Source organism: Sceloporus undulatus, chromosome 5, assembly GCF_019175285.1.
Source record: "Sceloporus undulatus isolate JIND9_A2432 ecotype Alabama chromosome 5, SceUnd_v1.1, whole genome shotgun sequence".
Classification (NCBI taxonomy): Eukaryota; Metazoa; Chordata; class Lepidosauria; order Squamata; family Phrynosomatidae; genus Sceloporus; species Sceloporus undulatus.
The window spans coordinates 123,063,145-123,091,128 of NC_056526.1; the positions used below are offsets into that span (position 1 = coordinate 123,063,145).

Genomic DNA, 27,984 nt, shown 5'->3' on the forward strand with positions numbered 1-27,984 from the left:
TTCACATACTTTGTAATCATTTGTGCCTGAGCTGCTTTATTTCCCTGCCTCTAATAGGGAACCTGCTTATTTGGCAGTTTCTCAAGTTACTCCCCTCAGGCAGCTTGAGCCAGTAAAACTGGATCCTTTCATCTCTGTGGAGCTTACTGACAATCAGCCGTCTGGTTTCCTAGGAAACAAAATCTTGGCTAGAAATAGTGAATCATTTCCAGGTCACTTTCAACATGGAGAGTGGAGGAGGAAGACACTGGACTGAAGAGGAGGTTAAAGCCTTGCTAAGCGTCTGGTCTGAGAAAAGCATCAGAAAGCAACTCCATGGAACCCTAAGGAATAAAGGGATATTTATTTACATTGCTAAAAGGCTACAGGAGTTGGGGATCTGCAGAGACTGGAAGCAATGTCGTGCAAAGTATAAAAACCTGAAATATGAATATAGGACGGTTAAATATGCCCACAACTCAGGGGATGCTACAAAGACCATGAAGTTCTTCCATGAGCTGGATGCCATATTGCAACATGAACCGGTCCCACAGTTAACAGAGGAAGAAAACAGCAGGTGTTCAGCAAATGACATCATAAGTGCCACCAGGGAGAACAATGAAGGTAATAACAAAAAAAGCTCTATTCCTTATTATCTTTCTCTAAAATACACCTAAGCTTGGTAGGAGGACTCAAGCCCACATCATGCACTACACATGGCACACTTGGTAGAACAAACTGACTTAATGTGCTTCCTGTGCATCAGTGGGGAGGGGGGATTGGGGGGAGGGAGGTGGTTCTGCTCACTAGAGCTTCTAGAAATACCTAAACCTGGTTAAGTTAAACTAGCTCTTAGAACTAACTAGATTCATGAAGCCACCTTTCTGTAAAGAGAGGGTGGGGGAACATGACACCAAACAGTAGGGCCCTCCCAAACTTCTATTGCTTTTTAATAGTGATTTATCTGCAGCAGTTCGTGTCCTGTTTTTGCAGCTGGCTAGCTTAGGAAGAAGACAAAACAATTCTGCATGGAGCAATAAGATGATGATGCTGGCTTTAAAAGATAACATCTCATGTTCTGTTGGAATTAAAAGGGCCAAAAAGCATGGAAGACATACATTAGAAATAATGAAAATATATTATTCCTTTTCAACTATCTATTTCCTCCCCCCCAGCTGCAAGATTTATTAATGGTTAATAAAGAAAACATTTAGAACAGGTACAATGTGGTCCTAAAGTCATTTGTAGGTTAAATGTTCAAATGCCACAAAAAGACAGTTTGCTATTTTGGAAGCTGTAATCTTTAACAGAGTTCTGCATGATGGTATATTTCACCCTTTACTAATCAGAAAATGAAAACTTAGGAAGGTCAACCATTACCGACTAAACCAGAATGCAAAGGGATTTACTGTTACAAAATAAGGCCATTTGAATATTATTATTCCCTAAAGCACTTAAACATCACTTTGTAACAGTGAAATTAAATTTCTTTTAAAAACACCTTTGGGATAGATTTTAAATTGCTGTTATGTTTCATCTTCTTCTGCATATACTTCATCAAATGTCTGACTGCAATGTGAGGGCCAGAAAAAGCCACCAAATAATCTACCATGCCTTTAAAAATATTTAAAAGTCATTATTTAGATATGAAAAAAACCAATAACACCAAAAATATACAGATTATATGTTTAAAAACCACACGTATTGTTTAGATATACTGCCTGATCTTTTGTTCCAGCTTGAAACACCGCACCTTTCCCTTTTCACTGCCTTTCAGTCACATTCCAATTGCTATACAAATCATGATATTCTAGTATTCAGAGGGGGGCACAGACCTTGTTCCTTTCCTTTGTGTAAATGGATTACTACTCTGGATGATATTCTGGAGATTTACTGAAAAACACCCCAGTGTTTAATGCATGACCAATATTTCTGAATACCGTAAATCTCTTTCTGCCTCTAAAGAAATAAACAAAATCCCAGCCAGACTAAAAGAAGCTTGAAAGAGTTTGCACATAGACTGCCCCCTGTCCCTGCACCTATTCTCACGGCATCAGTTTCTACTACATCGTTAGATATATTATGCTGAGATATAATGGTTGAACTTTGTGGTTGAGTACAATTTTTAACCCAACTCTCCTCTTGCAAGTCTAGTGCAAAGATAAGAATTGTGGTCCTCCAGATACGGTTAGGCTTCCAACAGCCATAGTCAGCATAGCCAATGGTCAGGAAATGTGGGCCTTGCAGTCCAGCAACTATCTCCCCTCATGCAAGCTCTAGTTCAGGGGTAGCAACCCATAGGTAGTGTGTGTGCCTTCAAGTAAGTTCTCAATTACGGCAACACTACCATGAGGTTTTCTTGGCAAGATTTGTTCTGAGGTGGTTTGCCATTGCCTTCCCTTGAGGATGAGAGAGTGCGACCTGCCCAAGGCCACCCAGTGGGTTTCATGGCTCAGTGGGGAATCAAACTCTGGTCTCCAGAGTCATAGTCCAGCACTCAAGCCACTATGCCACAGTACAAGAAGCTAAATAAACCATAAACCTTTAAAGCCCTAAATGGCTTGGGCCCGGGTTACTTGAGGGAACGCCTCTCCCTGCATAATCCTCCCCGCACGCTCACATCCACAGGAAAATTTTTACTTGACCACCCTAAGGTGAGATTGGTGACAACACAACAACGGGCATTTTCAGCTGTGGCGCCTTCTCTATGGAATGCCCTTCCTGAAGAAGTCCGCCACATTAGAACGGTGGAAGCCTTTAAGAAGGCTTTAAAGACTCACCTCTTCCAACAAGCCTACCCTCCTAATTCCATCTAAGATTTTACCTCCCCTATTGTCTTTGTAGCTCTGTTTTTATGGATTGTTATGCTTTTAACAGTTTTTATCGTATGTTTTTAATGTCATCGGAATTTAATTCTATTTTAATATGTATCTTATGTAGATTTTCAATCTTTTTTATTGCTCAGCTAACGACATGTACACCGCTTTGATCGTTGGAAAAGCGGTTAATAAATAAACATATTATTATTATTATTATTATTATTATTATTATTATTATTATTATTATTATTTATTTAGCTTGTCACCTGAACACAAACTTTGCTTCTTGCTCTCAGCCAAGGAACAATCAATAAGTGAGGAACAAACCTGATTTACAATCCTAACTTGTAAAGGGAGCAAAAGCCTCATTTGGATGACAATACACTGAACAAACCATTTCTGGTTCTTTTAGTCACTTGTGATATTGGGGAGGCAAATGTAGAAGCTAATGGGATGTGTGCATCAGCATGCAGCACATCAGTGGAATGCCATGAATCATGTATTGTGTGAAAATGATCCAAGGATGCTTGGTCCATGACCTCATGGCAGACAGAAAGTGACAAAACGAATACAATGTGGCTTGACTCTAAAAAGGTTTCCTTTTGCAAGTGGGAGGCCTCTTCTGACCATGAAAAGACTGTTTTGGATTGGCAGAAGAGCGTTACATTGGAAAGGAAAACCAGAATACAACAATATTGTTCCATCTATGTGCAAATCCTAGTGCAACCACAGTCGTGCAAAAGCTATTTTTCCCCTCTAGGATTCCCTGCTGTAAGCTTGGTGGGTTTCTGCTAAAGTCAGTCAAATCTGCTGGATAGGCCTCTCCTAGTGCATTCCTTTGTTATGTAGGCTGCAGGCAACATGTTGCCATGGGAACTAAATAGCCAACTAGTTCTTGATACCATTTTAGGGCAAGGATGAGAACAATGCAGCCTCCAGATTTTGCATGACTGCATCTCCCAGCAGTCTTCACCACTGGCTATATTGATTTGAACTGATGGGAGCGCCTGCAATGCAATTACATCTGGAAGGTTGCATGATCCCCATCTCTGTTTAAGGAAATATTCTGAATAGGATGAAACATCAGAGGAAAGGAAAGGCCTGCCCAGTCCTGCCTCCAGCAAACAATGTGTGCAGCAATTTGTATGAGTAGCAGACTTCTGTTAAAATGTTTAAGCGGGATCTTCATCTATGCAAAGTATTTGTAAATAAATGCAAACATAACAAACTATCAATAAGCCTCCAGTGCCCTCTTTCCAAAGGGAATGAAATTGCACACTGTACCCCCGGAACTTCTTGCTATGCTCAGACCACCCAAGAATAATGAAGGCTGCCTGCAGTCTATTTTAGCCACACTTATTTGGGAGTAAGTGAAACAACACATGGAGGGGACCTCTGAGTACATAATGTGCTTGTAAGAGTCTTTATATTTACAGATGTTTGAATGATAACGGATATAAAAGTAACTTACTTTCCCTATTATAAGAACCTGCAAGTAGTCATAACTAATAACTTCCTGCCTCTCAATGTTGTTCATGCTCCCAAAAATAAAAATAAAAATTCCAGAGCCTGTTTACTAACTGCTTGTGCAGGAATGCTAATGAACAAAATCATCCTCCTAACTCTGTTTCTGGTTGCAACCCTGTATACTGTATGTTTTTTTCCATATAAATTTCCATACATTTTGTCGCTGACAATTAAGATTATAATTCCCAAGTCTTCTTTTGTAACATTTCTCTCTCTTTCTCTGTATGTGCCTTCAAGCTGCCTCTCAACTTATGGTGACCCCATGAATTTCATTGGGTTTTTAAGGCAAGGAATGCTCAGAGGTTGTTTTGCCAGTTCTGTCCTCTGAAATATAGCCTACAGCACTTGGCATCCATTCACATTCTCCCATCCAAGTACTAACTAGTACTGCTCCTGCTTAGCTTCCAAGATCAGACAGGAGTATTTAGAGTACTCACGTTTCCCCCCTAATTTCCTTTTTAATGGCATTTCAATTGCACAAATCCTGTTAAACATAGTCTGTGTGCTTCAGCTATTTCATTTTATGTATTGCTTCATAACTGTGGCACGAGTTAATAATACAGAGTTTGAGTGCCTATGGAGTGCCACATCCCATATGATTTAATGGCAGCAACATGAATGTACACAAGCTGAAGTGTGCACTTTTATGTCACTGCCACTGAATAATATGGGTTACCATCATCTGCATTTTTTAGCATCTGTGGTGATTGGGAAAGGGGGAACCAAACCCCCACTGATACAGAGGGCCCCCTGTACTGAGCTCAGTTAAGAGAGAAAGTACTAGTTAAGAGAACAAAGCTAAGGTCCACAGTTATCATCATTATCAATTGGTTATCAGGTGTGACCATGGTGATTATCAAATAGGACTAAAACATGCCTAGTTTGCCAAGAGGTATATGGGTAGAATAATCCTACCTTAGAAGCAGATTGTATCATCTTGTTACCCTTTCTTGCCAACAACATCTGATTGCTATTTTAAATAGAAAATTTTGGCTTGGGTCCAATGATGCCCTGAATAAGCAAAAAGGTCCTTCCATGTACACAAGGGAAATCCCTCTGGTTTTCACTGACTCCCACTGCAACCTGCCATGCTGCTTCCCACATCAGTCCAGTAAGACTCTAGCATTTGGGCATGGCATGACTGGATTGGAAGAAAGGGCAGAAAAGTCCTGTGCTTCTTTGGACCGTAACCATTCTGCAATCTCTACAAATTGACTACAGAAAGACCTATAATTTATTTCTCCATCCTTCCCGTTTTCAATTTTCAAATGGTGAAATATTTTAAAATGTTTTATAAGGTTTAAATTTGCAATTTCTGGGACCTAATGAATACACAGGTGAGCCAGTGTGGCATTTGACCATTGGCCTAGGACTCTGAAGATTATGCTTTGCTTCCCTGCTTGGCCATGGAAAGTCCATTGGAAACCACACTCTCAGCCCCAGAAACCCTGTGAGAGGGTCGCCATAAATCAGAAATGACTTTAAGGCACACAGCAACAACAACAAACAGCTAAAAAGACAAATAAATTGGTCCTAGAGCAAATCAAACCTGAACTCTCCCTAGAAACCAACATGAGACTGTCATACTTTGGCCTTATCATGAGAAGACATGGCTCACTAGAAAAGACAACAGTGCTTCGTAAGGAAGAACGCAGTAGGAAAAGAGGAAGACCACATCCTACATGGATAGACTCAATCAAGGCCCTGAGCCTATAAGACCTGAACAGGGCTGTTAAAGATAGAGTGACTTGGAGGTCTCTCATTCATGGGGTCAAAGTTGATGGCAGTTAACAACAACAAACGCTAGACCAGTAGGTTTATTGGTTTGTGTCATTTTTGTGGTTTCAGCATAGTTTTGCCTTAGGAATATCTATTCTATAAGTATTGAACTATATTACATATTTCAACATGGTTTATGCATTTCCTACATAAAATAATGTTGTTTTTACATCTTCCAGGTGAAGTCTCAGTTACACTGGACGATGAGGAAGATGCTCCTACAAATCCGCTACTTTTTATTTCCCACTGCAGGCCCATTCAGTTAGGTAATGAGTGTGCATGCGTGTGTGTGAGAGAGAGTGTGTGTACTGTTTCAGATGTGAAATAACAATTGTGTATTGTCCGGACTAAAAAGAAATATGTTGGAAAGCCTGAAGAGTTTATACTTAAGATTTTGGATTGTTTTCTGGGGAAAATATTTTATTCTCCGGAAGTTCCAAATTTGGCAGGGACTGTCCTGATTAACTCTCTGCCAATTCCATCTTTTTAAAAGGTGCAAAGCCTGAAACACAAGGGTCAAATAAGGGGCATATTGGGTGCTTTCGGGGCATGGCATTCAAACATCACCACCCCCAAACCATCTGGAAGTTGTTTCAAGGCCGCTTAAGGCAGTTCGAAGCTGGCCCAAAAAGGAGCTGCAAAAAGCCGCGTTCCTGGAGCAATTGGGGCCAGAGCGGCCTCTTGCTACCGTTTTTACCCCATCTGCTTCCCCCCCCCCCCAAGTTTCTCTCTTCTCCTCCCACTTTCCTCCATTGTCCTCAGGTTAATTCAGTTCTTGCAAACTGAGTCCAAAGTGCAAAAATAGTTTGCACTCTGAACTGGAGACAAGGAGGAGAGGGTGGAATCTTGCTCTTCCCTGTAGGTAGGCAAAATCAAACAGCTGCAGCCTTTCCCAGCGTGTGTGTTCTTCCTCATTAATAACTTTGGGTGTTTTTACCAGACTCAGATGTTGCTGAGTGACACCCAGTTCTGATTTGTGAAATGCTGGAGGGTGTGAAATATAAAGCAAGATTATGCATTCTGTGAGTTAATGCACTGTCTTGATGAAATTTTAGAACATGTGTATGGAAGTTAAGAATTAAACCCAAAGTTTAATTTATCAGTGTGCTTTTAAGGCTATGAAAAATGTACTCAATTGGCTGAGATCCAGACAAGCCCATTGATGTGTACAGCACACTTCTTTTGCATAAGAGATGGTTCCCTGCCCTTTTATTTTTTCTCTCTGAAAACAGCCTCTTCTTGTGCGTTGTAGGAAACCCTCCTGTTTGTGGGGCTTTTTAGAAGGAAAATGAAAAACCTCAATGCAGCTGTGGAGCTCTTTTAATCTTGATTTTTACATCATTATGTTTAAGTCATAAAAATAAAAAGGGAGGGGAAAAATAAACACAACCACCTTTAAGACAACCTGGTTTATATTTTAGCATGAGATTTGATGGCTATCAGTCCACTTCCTCAGACCTGTTGATATTAAAACCACAAGTTTTTAAGAATAGTTAGGGAGTGAGATGGAACAGGACACAGAACTTTGCACATTGTGAACCCAGCCATAGATCTTCGACTGTGTGAACTGATACAGCAGGTCTTTCAAGTGGCCAGTAGTCATCTTTTAAAGTAGTCAGATTCTATTTATTTGTACAGTTGGCCCTCTACTTTCATGACAGTTAGAAGCACAGGATATAGTAACCTCCCCCCCCCCCCCAAATATGTATGTTATAGGCCATTAGTTGCTATTGGAGAGTGTGGAAACATTTGGTTATGTCCTAGCCAGATGCAGAACAATATCATCATCTACTGAGACCTCCAGAGGACCCTGGAACAATTCTGTTTTGCTTTCATAATGCCTGTAATACTGACCTTACATGAGAAGCTTTATATTCAATCTTATACACCAACCTGCCATCTACATTGAGTTTATTTTTTAAAAAAAATCCTAAATGTTTCTGGGAAACAAACTAATTAACAGAAACTGTTCTCTTTTACCATCTCTACCTGATCCTGATCCCACCCCACTCAATGCAGGTAATACATATCTGTGTCTCTCTCCTATCCTACCTGATGCAAGTAACGCAACCACAACACCAGACCCTTCCAAAAATCTGCCCTTCATTCCATCTGTAGCAAAGGAAGGGGGAAAGCACTGGACTGTTAATGAAGTTAAAGCTCTAATACGAGTATGGTCAGACAAAAGCATCCAGCAACAACTGGAAGGGGCAGTGAGAAACAAAAGAATATTTGAACATGTTGCTGCTAGACTCCAAAAAATTGGAATTGAGAAGGACTGGAAGCAGTGCAGGACAAAATATAAAAATCTAAAACATGAATATAAGAGTGTAAAAGATGCCCGACACTCAGGCAACACAAGCAAGAATATGATGTTTTTTAAAGAACTGGATGCTATTTTGGGACACAGGAATGCAGATAAAACAAGCAGATTGGATAATAACAACAATCAGAAGCCTACTGATTGGAGTGAAAAGATGACAGAAAACAATTTAAAAGGTACGAGTTCCAGATATCAAAATTATTTGATCGGCTTTACAAAACTACTCACATATAAACATTAGGAAGATGCAACACATTAAAAAATAGTGTATGGGGGGAAATGTGTTTAATACACTCTACAAGTCTAGAGGAAAAGACATTAACATGAAAAGGTCTTTCTTGTACCAAAATTAACAGTGATGTTGAATGGAAAACATTATTTATTTATTTGATTTGTATGCCACCTTTCTCCCAGCGTGGGACCCAAGAAAGCTCCCAAAGAAAGTTAGATAGTTTAAAAAAACTTAACAACACATTAAAAAAAAAACAATTTAAAAATCCATATATTAAACAGTATAAAATCAATTTTAGAACATACAAAAGGTAATAAATAAATGAAACCCCATCCCATCCAATAAAAGCTTGCTTAAACAAAAATTCTTTGCTTGCTGGCAAAAGGCAAGCAGGGAAGGGGCCAGCCTATCCTAGTCTCCCATGTTCCAGAGGATGGAGTAGCCACTGAGAAGGCTTCTTTCTCTCTCTCATGACCTCACCAAGCATGCCTGTAATGGTGGCAGGACTGAGAGAAAGTCTGAATAGAAGATAGGAATAAAGCTAGAAACTGAAATTTTAGGAGGCTGAAAAGTGCCATATAGTGCAGTTAGTGATAAAATGAACCTAGATAAATTGCTTCTGAGCAGAGACTTGCTATCTCAAGGAGAAAACAACTTTTCACACAGTGTTTCCCATTGTCTTACCAGCTAACTCCGTAATGTAATCCTACACAAATTGTGACTCAGAAAACTAAATGTAGGTGGAATTGCCAAGTTTGTTCTTATTTAATTCATATATATTGTCTTAACAGATCTTCTACAATAACATTATTTTTTTTTAAATGAAAACTAAATGTAGTTCATCAGCTCTGTACTCTGATCTAGAAAGGGCTTGAAAATGTCCCACCTTTTTTACCTTTTGATAGTGACACCTTTGCTTTTTGATAGTTCAATGTATACAAACATTGTTTCGTGCCAAAAAGTTTATTTAAAATATTGTATACCTTCAGGCTATGTTTATAAAGCATATGTGAAACACATATGAATATGGTGTTTAGACCTGGGTCCCATATACATATATCATTATGTATGTATATGCAAATACAGGTATTCCAAAATTTAAAAAAAAAAATCCAAAATCTAAGACATTTCTGGTCCCAAGCATTTTGAATAAGGAATAAATTAATCTGTATACATTTTGTGATTGTTTGGCTAAGTTGATCACAAGTTGTACGAAACTGCTGATTTATTCACTTTACTATACACATTTCATCTAGAATTGCACCAAGATGCTGGTGAAGAGGACTCAGTCAGCAATGCCTCAGAAGATCTGGGGTTCACAGACAAGAGGAAAACAAAAGACGCAGGTAAATACAGAGACAGCATTCATAAAGTACTTAGTCAAAGATATACATTTTCTTAACTCTGCAGTACAGTGATATTTAATCACATTTTTGTACTTATAGTGCCCTACAGTGCAGTAGACAGAAATAATAATGCAAATGGCCATTTGGAAGAGCAAGTTACCACACACATGAAGGAAAATATAAAAGAAGAAGTTACTGATTTAGGTGAGTAGGGCTCAAGTTTAACCTACTGTTATTTAGTATATTATAGAATCTTTAAGATCATGGAGGAGTTGGGAGAGATCCCATGAGCCATCTATTCTAACCCCCTGCTCATGCAGGAGCACAGATGACCATCCCAACCTTTATTTTAAAACCTCCTTTTGAGGTAATCTGATTCACTGTCAAACACTCTGGTCCGAAATTTCTTCCTAACTTCTAGTTACTATACTTATAAGCCAAAAGTTACATTAACTTAATTTTTGCTGTTACATATAAGCCAAAAGCTACATTAACTTATTTTTGCTGCCATATCACACTGCTTACTCATATTTGGCTTGCCAAGACACCTAGACTGTTTTACACACACTGCCATCAAGCCAGGTGTCATCCATTTTATATATGTGCATCTGATTAAATTCATTTTGTTAATTTTGGCCTTGTTCTTCAATTTATTAAAATCTTCTTATTCCAAAATCCTTAGATATTATAAATATATGGGAGAATATTTTATATAATGATGTAAAATTGTGAAAAACCACAAGGGAGATGAAGCAACCAACAATTAAGCTGGAAAAGGAAGAGACTGGAAACTGCATCTCTCAGAGCCTTCAGTGCACATTCTGGGAGTTGGAATCCAAAAAAGTAACATTTCCACACTCTTGGGATGAGAAATATGCATGGATGACATCTGGTGTTGGCAGCCATGAAATACTTTGTCCATAGCAGAACTGTGTTTTATGATTTCATTGCAGACTAGTAGTTTAAAACAAACCATATAGTTTAGCATTTTTTATGCAGAATATTCGGCAATTATCTGTCTTCCTTAACCTCTAATACAATGACTGTTCTGTTATATACTCCAACCATATATTTAGTTAGGGGTGAAACAAGCCACCCCTGAGAAAGCTGGATTGGGGCTGTGGCAACTACATGGTGCGGCCCCAATCTGCCTTTTTGCCGGCCGCCAGCTTTTCCCGCCCTGCAGCAGCTTTATGGCATTTCTGTGGCATGTGGCATGTAAGACCATGCTGCTGGAGCGCCCCACATCTGGGCAGCTTCCAGGCGTCTTGGGGGCATGCGCTGTCTAAACACCACACTCCCAAGCTGCTGGGAAGCTGGCATTTAGAGCTGGTCTGTTTCGCTCCTTAATCTCCAAATGTCTAATGTACTGTATTGGAAGTCAGTATCTAACTAAACAAAATATACAGAACTGGATAAACGTAAACTCTTCTTGCATCTTTTCAGTTCTTGCACAAAAAGATATCCCACAGCCATTTTTTAAAATACAGTCTTCCTCTATCAGGTAATCTCTAGGTGTTATGTTGACCTGTAATTCCCATACTTCTCAACAAATATAGCCAAATTCTGTGCTTGCTGATTCTGATGACAGATATAGTTCTATACATCTGGGGTTTATTTGGTTGAGAAAGAGTATTCTACTGCATCATTTTTTAGTCCTATCCAATTTGAGCATGTTTCCTCCTTCTCAGTTTATGCCTTTGCAAAATGTTGAAGCTAGGAGGCTAAGGGACAGGAATTTAGAGGGTAAATCAGAATAATATTCCTAATACAGTGGTGCCTCGGGATACGAAATGATCGGTTTACGAAATTTCCGGGATACGAAAAAGTTGGATTGGCAAAAACTGTTTCGGGTTACGAAATATTTTTCGGGTTACGAAATTCATTTCGGCGCGAAATTCAAGTGCTGCAAAGTGCAGCTATAGGCTTTCCAGTGCTAACAGAAAAGTGTTTCGGGTTACGAAATTTTCGGGTTACGAAAGGAATAGCGGAACGAATTAATTTCGTAACCCGAGGCACCACTGTACTGATATCAAGCCTAAATTTTATTAACCAGCTTAAGATAATGAAATCTAGCTTGCATTCAGCACAGATAACAACATTAAAAACATATAAACCCCAATGGACAAAATGACCCTTAGTCCTATTCCATTTTAAGATATCCTTTAACAGAGCAAGATTCCAGGACACTTCCCCGAAAAAACATTACTACACGTTTCTGTGAAAACAGCTTTATGCTGGCACCAGTTTTTAGCCAGTAGAGGGTGCCAAATCATTCCCTCCCAGCAAATTATATAAAACTCTGTGTATCTGTATGATTGAGCCCCTTTTGTTGAAAACTAATAGCTTTATCGTTTGTTTTATATGAAGGGAGTTTTAATGTGACTGTAATTTTAGAATCAACGAGAAGCATCCATTCTGTCAGATAACACAGACAAATCCAAGAAAAGTCTTTTTAAATAAATCAACCCTTCTGATTAACTGATTAACAGCAGCAAGTCAGCAATGAGCTTGAGTAGGTTTTGGTTTTGAGTAAGGGACTACAGAAACCAATTAGATTTTCTTGCTCAATGTTTGCCATCAGTATTAGCTAATGGCCCCAGAACATGGTTTGGAGTTAGATAAATGCAGTCACTGACCCTTCTGCACAACCTTGAACATTTACCTCTTTGTTAGGTCAGCCTCTACAGCTCTAATTGAAGCTATGTGCTATCACATCCCGTCACAAGGATAGCATCACCAAGCAGCAAGAAACCAATTATATTAAAGGTCAACACTCCTCCCCTTTTTAGAGAAATGCAACACAGCAAAACATAAAAAGGTGAAATTTGAATTAAGTATGATTAAACATATTTCTTCTATTATCTCACTCCATAGACAATTCTTACATGTCATGCATGTTAACAAAAAATCATGAACATGGGCCCACAATGAAGGAGGAAAGTGTGAGTTTTGTGGTGGTGATCCCCAAACTTGAGGCAGCCAGTGAAAAAGAGTGTCTTTAAAAATTCAGGGGAAAGGACACAGCTGCAGTTGGGAGACCTTTTCAGCCTCAGGGTCAAATTTGAGCAAATTACCAAAGCTCTCAGGGCAGCATTTATGTAGTAGTGATGGGAGCCAAGGTCCAAAGGATGGGATCAAAAATACCAGTATATTGTAGTCTAAAGTTCTCACTGTCAGTAACTAAAAAGCCTTATAAGAAGCATTTAAACCTCTTGGGGGGGCATCCTGTCCAAAAGCTGGGAAACAACCAAAGAGTATTATAATGGGGAAGGGGACATGGCTGCCTAAGGGACCCCAGAGGCCCAAACTTGAACACAAAGTCTTGAAATTTCCTACCTTTGACTTATGTCTTTACCAGAAGTGAAAAGAGAAGATATAGAATATCAATCTGCTAACCAAATTGATGTTATTCTATGAGCAATATTTTTTTCAGCACAGGGGTACTATTGTTTCTTGTTGTGTACCTTCATGTCATTTCTGACTTATGGCAAATGGTGAACTTATCATGGAGTTTTCCAGGCATGATTTTTCAGAGGGGCTTTTGCCATTGCCTTCCACTGAGGCGGAGAGAGTCTGGCTCCCAAAGTTATATTAAGTACTCACTGTAGTACACAGCATTGTTCATGAGAATCATTAAGTGTTGTTAATTGTTGAGTCTGAACTGATCAGGAGTGTCTCCCTCTTTGGATTTTCATATGTTTCTCATGACAAACATCTCCCTCCATTTCCCTTCAGGGAGGTTGCTTCTTCCAAATAGCCACCAAACACACTACACTCAGCCCTCCATTTTTGCGGGGGATCTGTTCTCTGCCCCTGCGAAAATAGAAACTCACAGATATTCAAGCCCCATAGGCCCCATTTTAACCCCCCCATTGGCTCCTCACGAGTAAGAGAGGGTCGCGTATCTGAATTCCGCAAAACTTCAGGGGCAACTGTATTTGATATGAATGAAAAATAACTGGTGTGCCCCCAGGCACACACCACAATGAGTATCACATGGTCTGTAATATGCAGTGGCAATTCTAAAGGGATGCCAGCAATGCGGACCACACCAGGTGACACCCCAGAGGAGGGGTGATATCCAGTTGGGCCCCCTTCAGTGCATGAGGGTCAAGCACATGCCCTTCCTGGCTGCTTTGTCTCGGGGCTTTCTCCCTGGGGAGGAAGCCCTGTAACAGAGCAGCAGGGCTAGCCACCCTGGGAGAGCAAGGGGGTGACACAGTGGCAGGAGAGGGAGGCAAAGGAGGGGGCAACTAGTGAGGAGGGAAGAGGGGGCAGGTGGGAAAGTTAGAGGGAAGGAGCAGGGCAGCCCTCCACCACCACCCTGGCAGCACTCCGCACCAAATGTCACCAAAGGAAGTGACGCCAGATGATCATAAGAATGACCATCTGAAGTGTTCTCTCCCAGTATGAAGAAAATCCATCCAGCCGCATTAAGTGGTAAGAAAAAGACAGACAAACTTAATGCTAGTCATACAGTTTCCTAGGTCACATCTCCAAAGAAGTTCAAGTCAGAAAGGGAGTCAGACAAGGGTGTGTTCTGGCCCCAATCTTGTTTAACTATTACATAAATTCGTTAATTCCCGTTTTGAACAGTTCTTCTTTTCATCCACCCAAAATCTCAAATAGACACATCAATCTACTACTATATGCAGATGACGTGGTTATATTGTCCTTGACCCCAATAGGTCTTAATAGAGCCTTAAAATCTTTAACTCATTATTGTAACGAAGAAAAATTATCAATAAATTACTCCAAAACTAAAATCATTACTTTTTCTAAACAACTAAGGAGGAAAAATTGGAAGCTAGGACAACAATTCATAGAACAGGTCAAAACTTTCAGATATTTGGGGATTGTATTTCAACAAACAGGGAGCAGAAATGCTCACTTGGATTTTGTCACCAAAAAAGCCCAAAAAACAGTAGATGCTATACAAAAGTTTTTTTTTCTAAAGGAGCTCAGTTTATCCCTGCCGCAATAAAACTCTTTCTGGCTAAGGCCAAACCACAACTGTTGTATGGAGCTCAGTTAGGACCTTACTGTGATATGCAGCCTTTAGAACGAATACAAACAAAATTTTTAAGGAAAATCTTCCAAGTAAGTCGTAGTGTGCCAAATGCTGCACTGAGAAGAGAAGCTGGAGTTAGTAAAATCGACACAAGTATGTGGATCAATATCTTCACTTATTGGCTCAAATTAAATAAAAATCCAGGAGGTCTAACTAAATTTGTTCTGGCAGACACTCATAAATCCTCCTGGGAATTAGCTATAAATAAGAAATTAAACATACTGGGACTATCAAGGGATTTTGTCCTGAGTCTAAATTTAGATCAGGCTAAATCGACCATAAAGCAAAGAATGCTAGATATCGAAGGTCAGACGGAAATTGCAGCTATTCCTGATTACTTCTTAATTAATAGACAAATTCTGGTTTCTTCACCTGCTCCCTATTTATTTCAAATTACAATACCTAAATTTAGGAGAGCCTTGTCCCTAGCCCGATTTAATGCCCTTCCCACGGCTGTTTTGGAAGGGAGATTCAAGAAAATACCCTTCGAAGCACGGCTATGCCATTGTGATGAAAAAGCTGTTGAAACTTTGGAACACATCTTCCTGTACTGCCAATATTATAAAGACATCCGCCAACAATTGATTACCCCTCTCCTAGGGAAACTCTCTGGCTGCTCAGACACCTTCTATGTTTGTTATCTTTTGAATAGTCAGACACCTAGCATTGTATATAAAGTTGCAAAATTTTGTTATATTGTCTGCAAAACACGCCCTCTAATGGTGGGAAGGAAATAAAACATCTACAGACGACCGAGAGAAGATAGCCGCAGATTGTTATAGATTTTAATCTCTAGTTATTAACTAGAAGTTTTATCGTGATGTCTGAAGTTTACCCTTGGTATTTTATGTTTGAACTGTTATTTGTTTATGCTGGTCAATGACCGAATAAAATTCTACTACTATACAGTTATAGCAAAGCTTTTTTAAAAGTTATTTTTAAAAACTCAGCATGTTCAAGTCTTTCAATGATATGGCACAATCTTTTGTATAAATGAGGAAAAAAATAATTGGAATGCTCTCCCAGTGCCCACTCCAGGTAAATTTCATGTATGCCACATATCTTATATTTTAAGTCAGACCATCCTAAACATTTCTCCCAAATGAAGCAATAATACCTGTCTTGCTGTATGGAATGACAAACACATAGAAATGCAATTTTATTTATATAGCAATGAACTTGATAGGAAACTAAAACTTTTATTTCTAAAGTCTGTTTTGACTTTATGCAGTGATTCCTGAAGATGATGATTCCACTCATGCTACTCCAGATGTTATAGAGGTTCCACAAATAAAACAAGAGCCAATTGAAGTAGGTAAGTCAGTGGTTTACAATGGGCATTTATACACCATCCCAGTACAGAGATTTCACTTCAAAAATAAATGATTAGCTTCTGTAACTCACTTTGTTTTATTTAGCCTATACCAGGCTGGTCAGAAGCAGAACTGGAAGCAGATTTGAAGTGAAGTGAAGGGAGGCAGAAGCAGGAATGGATTGTGTAGAATAATTAACCTTAGTTTTGGGTTCAAAGTGAATGTAGGGGTTCCACAACCTTTATTTCCTTTATCTACCTCTAGTTGGTAGAAATCAGGATTCAAGAAAAGAAAAAGTATATCCTACAAGGCTGACATCTTGTCTCTGAAATACTCAATATTTTTTCCACTATCCTAGTAATTAATTTATTTTCTAAAAGGGTGTTATTTTTCAGTTTTTTGGTTCAAGCCAGAATATTTGCTCATTGAAGATTTGTATCAATATATGAAGTTTTAAAAGAAAACCCACAAACTTACAAATCAAAATGCAGCCCTAATACGCTCTCTCTCTCTCTCTCTCTCTCTCACACACACACACACACACACTATACATTTTTACAGAGCTTAAACACAAGAACTTCATGGACTACATCCAGAATTATAAAGAGCTGTTTTTTCTTGCTCTCTCTCTGTAACCTCTTTCCAAGATCCTCCACTGGTGGAAGCATATTGCTATTACTGGTGTCTTTTTAGTCAAAGGGTAATCGGGCTTGAACAGACAGGCCAAATGAATCAGTTTCAATGACGCATGAATCCTAAGAGTCCAGAAGCCACACCAAAGCTGCACTCCAATCCTTAGGACCGGAGCACAGCTTTGGCACGGCTTCTGTCCTCTTAGGATGCATTTGTCGTTTAAACAGCACACCTCCAAAATGACCCAAAGCTGCTTTATTTGGCCTGTCTGTTCAGGCCCATCAACATACAGCAACAGGCCATCTGCAGACTGCCATTTCCCACAAAAATCTCATTGATTTTGCTGGAAAACCATATGACATTCATCCTAACAGAATCACTAAAATTTTTGTGACAGCAAATTTTCAGCAAAGCCAGTTCCTCAAACCCAATAGGTTCCTCACTCAGCCATAGAAACTCACTGGATGGCAAGATCTTGGGCAAGTCACACACTTTCAGCCCCAGAAAATGCCATGATCAGTTTGCTTTAGGACTGCCATAAGTCTGAAATGACTTGCACACAACAACACACACAACTCCAATAAAATCAGTGTCATCTCATTTCCACTCCAAATATTGAAAGATGCTGGTTATGAATACTAATATTTGCTCTATTGTCTCATTTCGAATTTTATTGATGGGGTAGATGATCTGCAGTTTACATCACTGTCAATCATGCTGTACAATTTACAAGAATGTGTCTTTAGATGCCACCCAATATTTAGAAGTTCATAGGGCATGAAGAAAAAATTTGCATCAATAATGAACATCCTGTGGTAGATAGCTCCTGACTATAAATTTCACTTTTAGTTCAATTGACTTGGTAGTTGAAACACTGATTGCATCCAGAGGACACAAGGCAAGTGGCACTTTGATCAAAAGATAGGGTAGCACTCCTTGAATAACTTTCTGCCTTGCCTAATATCATCAACAATGCTAGGAATACTTCCATTATCTTGCCTTCCATCTTATTTTCAACTACATTTCTACCATCTTTTTCTTTGTTTCTTGAGAAGCAAAGATACTTATCTGATTGCTTTTTCTAGTCACAGGCTTCATTTCCTTTGCATAATATATTCAATCAGGCAGTTGCTAAAAGAACTCTCCTACAGCTAATGTTAAAACAACAGTTAGTTATACCAATGAATTTTAAATTCTTCAGTCTTTAAAACAATACTGTTCAACTGTACAAAAGCTTGTTTTATGTTGGCAAATCACGATACAGCAATAACACCTTCCTGCTTGTGGCTCTCCAGTTCTTTGTGCATATTACTCAAAATAATTATTCTCATGAAATGCTTTTGAGCCCATCTTTGTCTGGCTGATACCGAACCGGTGAAAAATCTTGTTAGATGACTTGCAACATTAGCACTGACTATTTAATCGTTATGTCAACAGCAGACCTCGAGAAATTCTTTCCTAGTTAATACAGGGGCTGAGCCCTTTGTTCGAAATCAATGCAGCACCAAAGTGAGTCTCCCTTCCATGTTGTTTTACAGTCAGACAATCTATCTCATGTAGTTTGGCTGATTAAAGACAACAATCTGGACATCTGACCAAGGCAATATGCAAACATGTTGTGCTTACTTGTAGGAAGATCAGTGAAACAGATGAATGAGTTTGATGTAGGTGAAACAGAATTGTACTATTTTCTCTTGCACAGATTTCCTTTGGAATTCTACATATGCACTGATTATATTTCAAATTTCCTTAGCCCCTTTGAGGGTTGATGGCATATCACAAAAACGTGAACCTCAACTATATCAACTACAACTTCAATTAATTATTATTGAAGTGTAAGATTAGCATAGTTAATATTTCTTGTATTAGGTATCATTTATGAAACCATTCATTGATCTTTAACCACACACTACAGTTCCTACCAGGATTTGGACACCTCAACATTCCTCCACAAACTTTCTGTTGCTTTGTGATATCTGCCAACCATTATTGAGAACTTGCTGAACTTCAGTCTGCTATACAGACTTCTGTCTGCTATGCTATAAATTCAAATTTCACAATGGCTCCATCATTCATTCATGTATAGCTCACATCACATTGATATGCCTTTCTGGCAACACCTAAATTGTCATTTGGTCCACATAATAATGTATGTTAACAAGAATATTACTAAATATGGTGTGTTCAGAAACTCTGATAAAACCCTCTAGACAATTTTCATCTCTTAGCTTTCTGTGCCAGTTCTGTTCATGATCTCAATAAAGTCATGAAGCCACCATAAATGGGAAAACAAGAGTAGAAAGTGTTGAGTAATGGCTATACCAAACATTTTAATCTGCAAATTTTAGGGAGTAAATCCTATTAGATGAAGTAGAACGTTCTTACAAGTAAACAGGCACAGAGTTGCATTTGGATTGCTGATTCACAATGTGCTGTGCTTATTGTGTATTGAGACCTTCAGTCTGGGTCCTGGTTGAGGTGAAAGAAGCTAACAAAGCTTCATTATTGTCTTTGGGGAACATCATCTCTTCCCTGTGCCCTTGAATTTCAGAAAGGCTACCTCCAGCAGATTACCAAGCAAGCACAATCTAGAAAAGATCATGCTTTCACACTGTGCTTGGTCCTGGCATCACTGTGACACATCATGAATTACAAACTGTGCCTGACCTTAGTGCTTAATGACAAATGTTCTGCCTCAAGCTAGATATGGAATCTAGCACACCATGCATTCAGAAACTTTTGCTTGCCGTGTTATCTGTACCCAGCAAATGGTGGCTTAACAAATATAAGTTTAAACAAGCCAGCTTTATAAATCATGATTTAAAGTTGACTTGTTTAAAACTCAGCATAGTTAAGCTTAATCATAGTTACCTATACTGTATCTGAAAAACATGGAAAGCTGAAAGGAATGTATTTGAACCTCTTTTCTTGGCAATATGGGAGTGGTTAAGTGGAAAGTAGAGTACTCCGTCTGTCCATACTTGGATAAGCCACAGTTTAGGACCTGGAACAATGGATGCAAGCTACAGCAAAAGAGATTCCATCTCAACATTAGGAAGAACTTCCTGACAGTGAGAACCGTCCGACAGTGGAACACACTCCCTCAGAGTGCAGTGGAATCTCCCTCCTTGGAGGTCTTTAAACAGAGGCTGGATGGCCATCTGTCGGGATGCTTTGATTGAGGTTACCTGCATGGCAGGGGGTTGGACTGGATGGCCCTTGCCGTCTCTTCCAACTCTATTATTCTATGATTCTATGATTCTATACTATGATGTGTAGACACAGCCAATATCATAGTTGTATTAAAAATTAAACATAAACTATGGTCATGAATATTATTTTTTTGTTTCATTTGTACTACAATCCTTACCTTAACCATTCTTGTCCATCAGAATTGTTCAAATTACTATTACTTGGGGTTTTTTAAAGTAATGGTCATTACTGTTTATCGGCGTATATAATTCGCTTACATGTTTTGATAGAAGGGACACACATAAAAATAGTACTGTGATGGAAACTTTGGACTAGTGCTTCACAGAGGGAGTATAGCTTTTGTGAAAGTTCAAAGATATAACCACATCACATGAATTCAGTGAAGCATTCCCATACAGCAAGATACTATGAGAGTCAAAACATCATATGAATACTGCAATTGATTCTCATTTTATAAAGTGACTACTTTGTTCCCAGCATGTAAAATCCATCTGAGGATGATATTTGCATGAAGTCAGGAGCATACACATTCCATTGCTCAAAAAACAAACAAACAAACAAAAAAAGCATGAGTAGTAGTACCAAAAAAGGGTATGATTGAAAAGGAACACTGTTGACATACAGAGCATTTGAAAAAAAGGTGATACCTTCTTCCAGTCTGAGCTCTTTTAATCAGAGGTTGTAAGGGTAAATCCCCAAAGAAAACAAAAATAATGACCATGGAGAACTTACATAAATTCAACCTAGATAATGAGGAAATCTAATTAGTTAAAGACTTCCTGTACTTTAGATCAAATACTAGGTTACAGTCAGGAAATAAGAAGACTAGGAATGGGAAGGGTTGCCATGAAAGAACTAGATAAAGTGTACAAATATACAACAGAGCACTAAAGTCAGAATCATCCAAGCCATTGTATTCCCCATTCCCATGTATGGATGTGAGAACCAGATAGTGAAGAAAGCCAACAGAAAGAAAATAAACTCATTTGAGATGTGGTGCTGGAGAAAAGTGCTAAGGATACTTTGATCAGATCAGACCTGAATGCTCCTTGGAAACCAAGATGACGAAACTAAGACTGTCATACTTTGTCCACATCATGAGAAGGCAAAAACAATAATGCTGAGGAAGACCACACACCAGATGGACAGACTAAAATCAGGGAAGTCACAAGCCTGAATTTACAGGACCAAAGCAGAGTTGTGGAGCACAGGGGGGCTGGGAGATACCTCATCCATAGGTTCACCATGAGTTAGGGCTGACTTGAGGGCAGTTAATACACACACACATACACACCCCACACACACACTTAATGTAGTCACAGGGTATATCTGCAGGGTTAACAAATGCCCTCCTCCAGTTCAGTTCTTATTCCCCCCACAACTGGTTCCAAACCCAAGCAGCATTCCTGGAGGAAAAGTCCTAGCTGGGTAGCAGAATATTTTAAACCTCTTCTTCCTTCCAACCCTTCCTTTCAGAAAAAACAGACTTGGAATCATGCATGTGCCAAAATGGTGTTTAGTAGCCTTGACTCAATGCAGCCACATTGCTGAAGCAAAGCAGATCTGAGTCTGGTCATTATCTGTGTGGTTAGATCTCTTGGGAAGTTTTGTCATGGAAGAAGGGGGTGATATAAAATGTGTCAAACAAAAACCATAGTATGTGTCATAATTTAAAATGTCGGTCCATTACACTATATGCACATATATGCTAGATTGCAGAGTGATTACACTTAGTGTTACGCAACTGGACCAGATGAAGAATACAGTAAGGTTCTGGTTCAGTTTGTCAGCTACTCTGTATACCACTCATACTAATTTTTTAAAACTTTTTAATCCCCTTTTTTGCTCTTAAATGAATGTTTATGAATGGGATTTGAGCAAACTTTATATTTACACATACACTGGTGTCCTGGACATTTTCATGCAAGTTTGAGATCAATCAACAAACTTTCAGTTTATTTCTGTTTTGAAAAATTGCTGGGTTCCAAAATGGAATTACAAAATTCCATTTTGCATGGAATTCAGCTTGAAGCAAATCGGAGTCCATTGTGACCTCTGGAACTCACAGCGTTCACCACAAGCAAGAGTGCCAAGTTTAAGTTCAATTGACAAGAGAAGAGTGATCTACACATGCAGCAGAATGAAGGGACAGGGAAAGCTCTGAGATGCTATTTGAATGCAGGTAGAGAATCTTGGGTTGTTGATTTTCTATTTCCATATGTAAGCATTTCCTACAACTAAAATAATACTGCAGCTGAAGACCCTTCAAACAGGCACCTTCCTTCTGCAATCTCCAAAGTTCAAGGCCATTCTAATATTTCTATTTTATTCTACTCATGTGTAGATTGGGTGGATGTACAGGTTGTGGTAAAGAGAAGCATATCAATATTTTTTCCCAGTTTTTTATTTATTTTTATTTTTTTGAGCAACACACGAAAGGATGATGAGATACAATCTGTTCGTGCTCTCAAGCTCAGATCTCATTCTTCATACGGTGAATAGGCATCCTGAATAGCCTGTTACAAACAGATAGCTGCTCCCATTTCCTAAACTATTTTAGTGTTATGTATTGGAAAATATAAATATCATGTCAATAGTGTCATTTAAATAGGAGGGGGAAGAAAAAAGCCAAAGCACTGACCATACTCATTTAGTCCTTTCACAAATATCTAAATCATGACAATTTCTACCTGAGTTCGTGAACAATCATTATTTTAGTATATCTGTACAGTGCAGTAAATTGATGCAGTCATGATTTCAAGAATTATGAAGTAATGCAGCTGATGCTGTGATACGCATCTCCCCCTAGGTCAATAATGCTTGAACTCAATTATGTTTAATTGAGTAAAAGACTGCTTACATAAATATTACGCAATTTATAATACTGCAGTACTGGAATTTTGACAAGGAGCAGAGTAATAGAAAGGAAAGCAAAATAATTGTCAGGGAAGAAGAAATGCCATGTGCTGCTATATGGACACACTCAGAGAAATCTTGCATTCACAACCCACTTATTTACATGTTTTTATTTAGATTCATGAACATTTGACTAGGTTTAAAAGTGAAGGGGAAAGCAGAGTGTATCAACTTCCAAACTTCTTGAGTTGAAACAACTGAATGTATGGACTTCAGCCCAGCAGCTATGTACTAAAGACACGACCAGGAAGAGACTGCCCTCAGATATCCTTCCTTTCCAGAGCTGCAAACTGAAGCTACAGGCATGTTAGGTACTGGATCACTAACATATATATTCATCATCCAGTAATCTATGTTCTCTGGCTGGCTTGAAAATAATAAAAACCCAGTATTATATGTAAAAAAATATCAAATCAATGAAGAGTAGTGTAAAATGGTTCTTCCTGGTATTTAACTACCCTACATATACCACAGTGATATAAAAAAGGTAACTGATATAATAATACATAAGAGATGGCAAACTGTTACTCAGCACTGCTTTTACACAAACATGCACACACGCCCAATTGGCAATGATGCATCTTTCTGCACCTTTGTCCACTAGGCAGTCCCTAATTTAGTTGTCAAAACAAGTGTGCAGCCAGAATAATCCTGTTGTATGATGGCTGCATTGATCAAACACAACTTGCCTTCAATTTAAGAATATCAGTTTGCTTGGGATAATTTTCAACAACAAAAGCAGATGCTGTTTGCTCCCATGTGATCTGATCCAGGTCTTATGAAAGAATACTTTTGTTTACTTTAATAATTAACAGTGTAATTTTGGCCAATTCACAACTGCTTAAAAACCTCAGGCTCACTATTTCACTCATTCTCTAACAACTAAAATGCTAGTGCTTGGACAAAGGCAAAAATAAGATGCTTCTGTTCAGAGAGATTAATGTGTACTCAGATGTGAGGTGAATAAAAAACAGATTCTGTTGCCCTCCCCAAAAATGCTGTTTTCCCTCTGCAACTATTCTAACTGGTAGCAGCTTTATACAAAGGGCACCAGACATCATTCAATGGCTATCTGAATAATAGGAGAAGTTTTCACCAGGGAAACTAATTGGTATCCTACATTTTCCCCCCGACACAGCCTGAAAAACAGTTTCCAACTCCTAATGGACAAACCATACAGTGCATGCCTGTAATGAAGGTTCAACATTTTTGCTTTTAAATTAAAAACACCCTCAGGAAGCTACTTTTTTTTCCAGTACAAAGGCACAGTGCAGGTTTGGAAGAGTTATACTGAATCCTTTCCCACTCAGACATATCATCCTCCGGCTTTCCTACAGAATTTCAGATATTTGCTCAGTCTTGAAGTGTGTAATCTGGTGCCTAATCACTGTTTTACAATCTCCCAAATTTAAGATGAAATTTCCCAGTGTTGACCTTTCTACATGAATGCTTGCATACTGGAATCGATCCTAGGGCTCACTCAGGTCAGCTGGGCCTTGATACAACCTCCTGAACCCACAGAATCAGACAGCACACTACAGAACATACCAAGACTCCCTAGAGATTACATATTATACAGAATAACTTCTGCATATAGAAAATATCCTTCCTAGAAGCCTGTCTGCAGTTGCTGGCTTTGACAAAAAATGACACACAGGAACCCCACATCCTTTCAAGGAAAGAACGCAATTTTGAAATCTACTGTCTTAAGCTGAAATTGCAGTAGTTTCTCACGAATGCTAACAAGGGTCCCATATTCTTCAACCTTACTATCTGAATACAGTTTTATTGTTTCTTCCCCTTCAAGGATTAGCAGATACTGTTTCAAGTAACCCTTGTTCCCAAAAAGAAACTTGATTATTGTTTTGCAACATGGGAAAGAAAGTGTGTGGGGTTTCTCTTTTTAAGGGTCAGAAAATGTTTTGCACCTCTCCACTGAAATTTACTTTAGACTGTTCTGTCATCTATTAGAGCAGCAGCACAATATAATGAAGTTCAATCTATTCAGTTGTTAGCAGATTTCAAGAACAGCATAATCCTGTTGTAATTACTTCCAAATAGATATGCGTAAGAATGGTCTGAACCACACTTTTAGGTTAGATTCAGAGCAGATATTTGAAAACAGGCATTGATCTTCAAAACTATGTTTATTACAACAAGAACAAAACTAAATTAAACCATATTGAGTTATAGGACACCACAGCTACTTGAGTCCTGGGGGATTTGGGAAAGGATGAGGATAAAATCACGTAAGAGAAAAGAAGTAGGCCATGGATAAACACGTTCATTTGGATTATGGTAGTCCAAATACAGTTGTATCCACATACCTGCTTTGTATTTTGAGCAATGTGGACAAGGTTTGTGGTACTGCCCAGTTGTGGGGATAATCTTTAATAGCATCCTGTTATATAACCTGTGGGCAGTTACAGATGGGCCACAATGGGGCTCTTTATAGCCTTCTTCTGCCATTTGTCAAAGGTTAGATGATGGCACATTTCTGTCTTAGTTCTCTCATTTGTTTGTATGTCTGCAGTATATTTTCAGATGTCTTTTTTAAGTCAGTAATTTTAAAGAGGGTGGGAAAGAAGAAACAAATAGTAATATGCCTCTTTTCCTCTATGCTTTTTGAACAGTTCATGAAGAATACTTAACATACCATTAGGGGAGATGATTTATTGACATAATTTCACCCCGGCTACTTTAAAACCAATATGCGATAAAATGTAGAGAAAGAGAAAAAAACATATATAAGATATGCATTGTTTATCAACTATGTGTCAGTACATCATCAAATTATTTTTTACAGATGATGATTCCATCAGCACAGCTTCAGAGGGTGTGCCTGGATTCTCAATGTCTAAAGAGGTATCTGGGATAGGTAAGTTATTGGTTCTTTACTCTTTAAGAGTCAGGAGAGAAAAGGATGACAAATCCTTCGTGAATACCCATCCGTGGTCCTCTTCCTCCAGTACTGCATTCATAACTATAACAAATCAAGACTAAATTGTTGCAAGATTACTAAAGCATGAATATGATGAGCATAATGTTTCTAAATGCAGAATCTGGAATGCTGACTATAACAATCAAGTTGCAGCCATGAGGCACAATTTAACTAAAGTCAATTTTATGGTTAAGCCATATCAAAAAATCACTGAGTTTGTTATATCGTATTCCAGTTTTATTCTTGTTATTCTTTTAAGACCCATTATGAATAAGATTTCTGGCAATTTGGCAATCCTAACCACAATTACTTGTGTTCAAGCTATACTGAACACAAACGTATTTCTTAGAAAATGTTGTTGTTGTTGTGTGTCTTCAAGTTGTTTCTAACTTATCATGACCCCAAAGGGAACCTATCATGGGGTTTTCTTGGCAAGATTTGTTCTGAGGTTTGCCATTGCCTTCCTCTGAGATTGAGGGCATGTGACTTGCCCAAGATTACCCAGTGGGTTTCATGGCTGAGCAAGCATTTGAACCCTGGTCTCCAGAGTTCTAAGTCCAACACAACCACATCACACTGGCTTTAAGAAAACATGCATTGTGCTGCTATACGGTTGTATCCCACTGTATCCACTATTTTTTTAATCCATTGATTCAGCCATCCAGTTTGAAAATGTCTGTGTGCGCACACACGTATTCCAAAAGTAAATCTTGATATTTTTTTTATATATATATAAAGGACACCATTTTACTGTGTCACTGTATTTAATGACATCTAAGCATCCATGGATTTGGGTATCCACAGTGGGTCCTGCAACCAGACCCCAGTGGATACTAAGGGCCCACTATAATATATCAATCAAGTTTTAATGCTTTTCACAAAGGTAGATAACTTATAGTTCTCCAAATGCTGGATTACAGGTCCCATCAACTCTAACCAGCATAGCCAATAGTGAGGAATCGTGGGAAGTGCACTCCATCAACATCTGGAAGGCTACATGTTAATACCTTGCTTTAGCAATTATCTTCCAAACCAAAGTACATCCACCAGCAGAAGATGTAAACTTGGCCGGCAAAATGGATGGATACAGTGGATCCTCACTTTCTATCTCACATGTGGATCATTACAGTTATAAGATCAGATCTAAACTCTTCTCAAAATGAACAGATTTCGGTGTCAAACTTGTCTGAAAGACAATAGTTCTGATACAATAACCATGGTATGCTAATAATGTGAGAGCCAGCATGTTGTAGTGGTTTGAGTGTTGGACTATGACTCCAGAGTACAGTGTTTGATTTCCTGCTAGCTCATGGAAACCCACTAGGTGACCTTTAGCAAGTCCCACACTATCAGCCCTAGAAAACCCTATGCTTGCCTTAGGGCAGTGGTTCTCAACCTTTGGCTCTCCAAATGTTTTGGACTTGCCCAAATGACCAGGGATTCTGGGAGCTGAAGTCTAAAATGCCTGGAGGACCCAAGGTTGAGAACCACTGCCTTAGGGTCTCCATAAGTCAGAAACTACTTGAAGGTACACAACAACAACAATGCTAAGAACATTTTTTTTTGTTCAGATGCTCTCCAACTAAAAGTAAATCTAGCTTAATATCGTTTCTTGGCCTTTTGGCTAAGATCAAGTGTAGTGTACAGTAGAATCTAGCTTAATACATTTTTGGTTATCTTTTAGGTTCACTTCACTGCTTGAATGTTCATCTGTTGCAAGTTGTTTTATTTTGTTTTTTTTCTTCAGACAATCAAATGTCCTTGGATGAAGCACAGAACCACTTTAGAGTTATCACAATTAATGACACGGGAGCAGGAAAACACTGGTGTGACAATGAAGTTAGAGCTCTGATAAATATATGGTCAGATGAGGAAATACAGCAAATGCT

The 27,984-nt window shown here is 38.7% G+C and overlaps 2 protein-coding genes and 1 pseudogene across 4 annotated transcripts in view; 2 read left to right on the forward strand and 1 right to left on the reverse strand.

Moving 5' to 3' along the window:
- PPAT (phosphoribosyl pyrophosphate amidotransferase) overlaps positions 1–27,984 on the reverse strand; it is a 57,518-nt gene that overhangs the window by 15,151 nt on the left and 14,383 nt on the right. The window lies entirely within an intron of this gene.
- Positions 193–27,977, forward strand: LOC121931239 (trihelix transcription factor GTL1-like). Of its 3 annotated transcripts, XM_042468742.1 has the most exons (8): positions 193–603; positions 6,284–6,370; positions 8,124–8,603; positions 9,916–10,005; positions 10,105–10,209; positions 16,311–16,390; positions 25,961–26,032; positions 27,843–27,977. In XM_042468742.1, exons 1-7 carry the CDS (start codon positions 225–227, stop codon positions 26,030–26,032), a joined length of 1,293 nt encoding a protein of 430 aa, XP_042324676.1. In that variant the 5' UTR covers positions 193–224; the 3' UTR covers positions 27,843–27,977. The 3 variants fall into 3 exon arrangements, 2 of the variants coding, with proteins under 2 accessions (XP_042324676.1, XP_042324677.1); XR_006104101.1 differs by lacking the exons at positions 25,961–26,032; positions 27,843–27,977 and adding an exon at positions 12,682–12,826 and having other exon boundaries at positions 16,311–16,393; XM_042468743.1 differs by lacking the exons at positions 25,961–26,032; positions 27,843–27,977 and adding an exon at positions 23,272–23,425 and having other exon boundaries at positions 16,311–16,394.
- On the forward strand, positions 27,700–27,777 carry LOC121932346 (annotated as a pseudogene).